The sequence below is a fragment of the Mus caroli genome, chromosome 10 (assembly GCF_900094665.2).
Source record: "Mus caroli chromosome 10, CAROLI_EIJ_v1.1, whole genome shotgun sequence".
Lineage (NCBI taxonomy): Eukaryota > Metazoa > Chordata > Mammalia > Rodentia > Muridae > Mus > Mus caroli.
Genome location: NC_034579.1, coordinates 52,011,232 through 52,013,309, shown reverse-complemented (window position 1 = coordinate 52,013,309; position 2,078 = coordinate 52,011,232). Strand labels below are relative to the sequence as shown.

At 46.3% G+C, this 2,078-nt stretch overlaps 1 protein-coding gene across 1 annotated transcript; it reads right to left on the bottom strand.

The window, feature by feature from the left end:
- Window positions 1–6: 6 nt before the first annotated feature.
- LOC110302683 (alpha-mannosidase 2-like) lies at window positions 7–1,654 on the bottom strand (the record flags this gene model as incomplete). Its single annotated transcript, XM_021173469.1, has 2 exons — window positions 1,523–1,654; window positions 7–1,440 (listed from the first exon to the last, which is right to left on the bottom strand). Coding segments are annotated over exons 1-2 (1,566 nt in total), but the record flags the coding sequence as incomplete, so codon positions are not given.
- Window positions 1,655–2,078: the final 424 nt, after the last annotated feature.

Genomic DNA, 2,078 nt, shown 5'->3' with positions numbered 1-2,078 from the left:
CCTTATACGAGATTCCATTATTCTGTCCATTCGTTTGTAGAAAGGTCTGGACGTGAAGTAGCCACTCCAGTAATGGTCGTCTCGGTCAGCGTACGTGAAGAAGTCTCCACTCAGGGCAGGGAACACAGACTGGCTACTCTTCTTCTCGGCTGCCACGGCTTTCTCCAATGCGTCGAAATAATCTGACAAGGTTCCAAACTGGATCTTCACTTTCATATGAGGCTGCGAGTTCATGTAACTGAACAGTTGCTCGTAGTTCCTGCACTGCAGATCCCACTCTGTGTATTCACTGAACCGAAAATCGTCTCCCAGTGGAGCCAGAAGAACTTTAGTGCGGAAAAGTTTTGACTTTTTCCGGTACTGATCCAATAGCATCTGAGCCCTGCTTTGGACATTTCCAGGAGATATTGCTTCTGGGGGAACTCCCCAGGGACAACCATATCTGCCTCCAGGAAGCCGTTTAAAATCAAACTGGCAGCATATTTTAGGATCAGGCCCACAGGTGTGAGGGATGTCGTAGCTGTAGAAGGGCATCATATGGCACAAAATATCTGTAGCAGATCCAAGATCCCAATTCTGTCTCCAGAAAAACTCCAGCGTTTTATGCAAAGAGAAGTGGTTTTTGATTGCATAATGGACTCTCTGGATGAGCATGTGTGAAAATCCAGCACGCTTTAGAAGATAAGCCATTGTGGGTGAATGACCAAAGGGATCTATGGCCCAGCCCGATCGAGGTTTCACTCCTAGATTCTTTTCCAGCCATTGGTGCCCTTCAATTAGTTGGTCAATTAAGGCAAAATAATGTGGAGTGGCTTCATCAGGCATAACCCAGCCGCCGGTCACAATTTCCAGCTGACCATTCTGTAGTAAACTTTTAACAGCTTCCTTCTTCGGAATATCTATAATATCCCACCATTTTGCAAGGTAAGAGATCTCAGACCACATAAACTTCCTGCTTGAGTCTTTTTTCAGCTTTAGGACCATGTTATTAAAAATATACTGAGTCTTGTCTCTAAAGTAGTCATTGAAAGTCTTCAACCAACCTGGGTCATTATGGGAGTGAGGCACCACAAACACTTGCAGGGGCTCATGGTCCCACTCATCCGCTTCATACTTAATGTCAAATCCTTGCTTCCAAACTCCACCATCTGGATTATCAAAAGGGATCAGATCGTAAACATCCAACATCTGCACATCCCGGGGCTGACTCCCACTCTGTGAAGCAAACAAACAGTCTCTGGGGTCAGCCTGAAGGGCCAACTGTGACGAGTGGAGGTGGATGGAGCCTTGGCTGGCGTTGCCTGGTGACCCCCGCGGGCCGTCCTCCACAGACTCGCTCAGGTTGATGACTGAGTCTCTGATGTTTGAGATGATCTCGTTGTTCTCAGCGAGCAAACGCTCCAAATGGTCAATCTTTTCTTGCAATATTGAAAGCTGGCCCTGAGAATACAAGAGTTCATTTCTGTTCTCTCCTTCCCTACAGTCTGAGAAGCCCCGCCCACTCAGTGAGTGACTTCATTACCAAATAGACAGCATGGATCATTCCAGCTATGCAAATCACAGGGCCACAGTCAGCTTGATATGTCGGAAGAGATTTTCTGACTGAACACAGGTAAGATGTCAGTGGCTCAGATCTCGGGATAAAATGCTCCATTCACATCGAGCAGCGATTAAATACGCGGGGCATGAAATAAGCAGCAAGCTTGGCTTCGAAGCCATCTTGCAAACTGTATGCCATCCAAGTCAGACCATATGCCTTTAAATCTAGACGGCTCCGTCTCCAAAAGAAATCTAGCTGCTGCCTCGGCACCAGCATAGCAGGAGCCTTCAGCTGAGGGAGAGAGGCAGTTCAAGGCCTCTTTTTTTCTTATTTTTTGTTTTTTACTTTTTTAATTAGATATTTTCTTCATTTACATTTCAAATGCTATCCCCTTTCCTAGTTTCCTCTCTGAAAGTCCCTTATATCCTCCCCCTACTCTGCTCCCTAACCCACCCACTTCCGCTTCCTGGCCCTGGCATTCCTTTTTACTAGGGCATATAATCTTCCCAAGACCAAGGGCCTATGAACTAACTAGTAC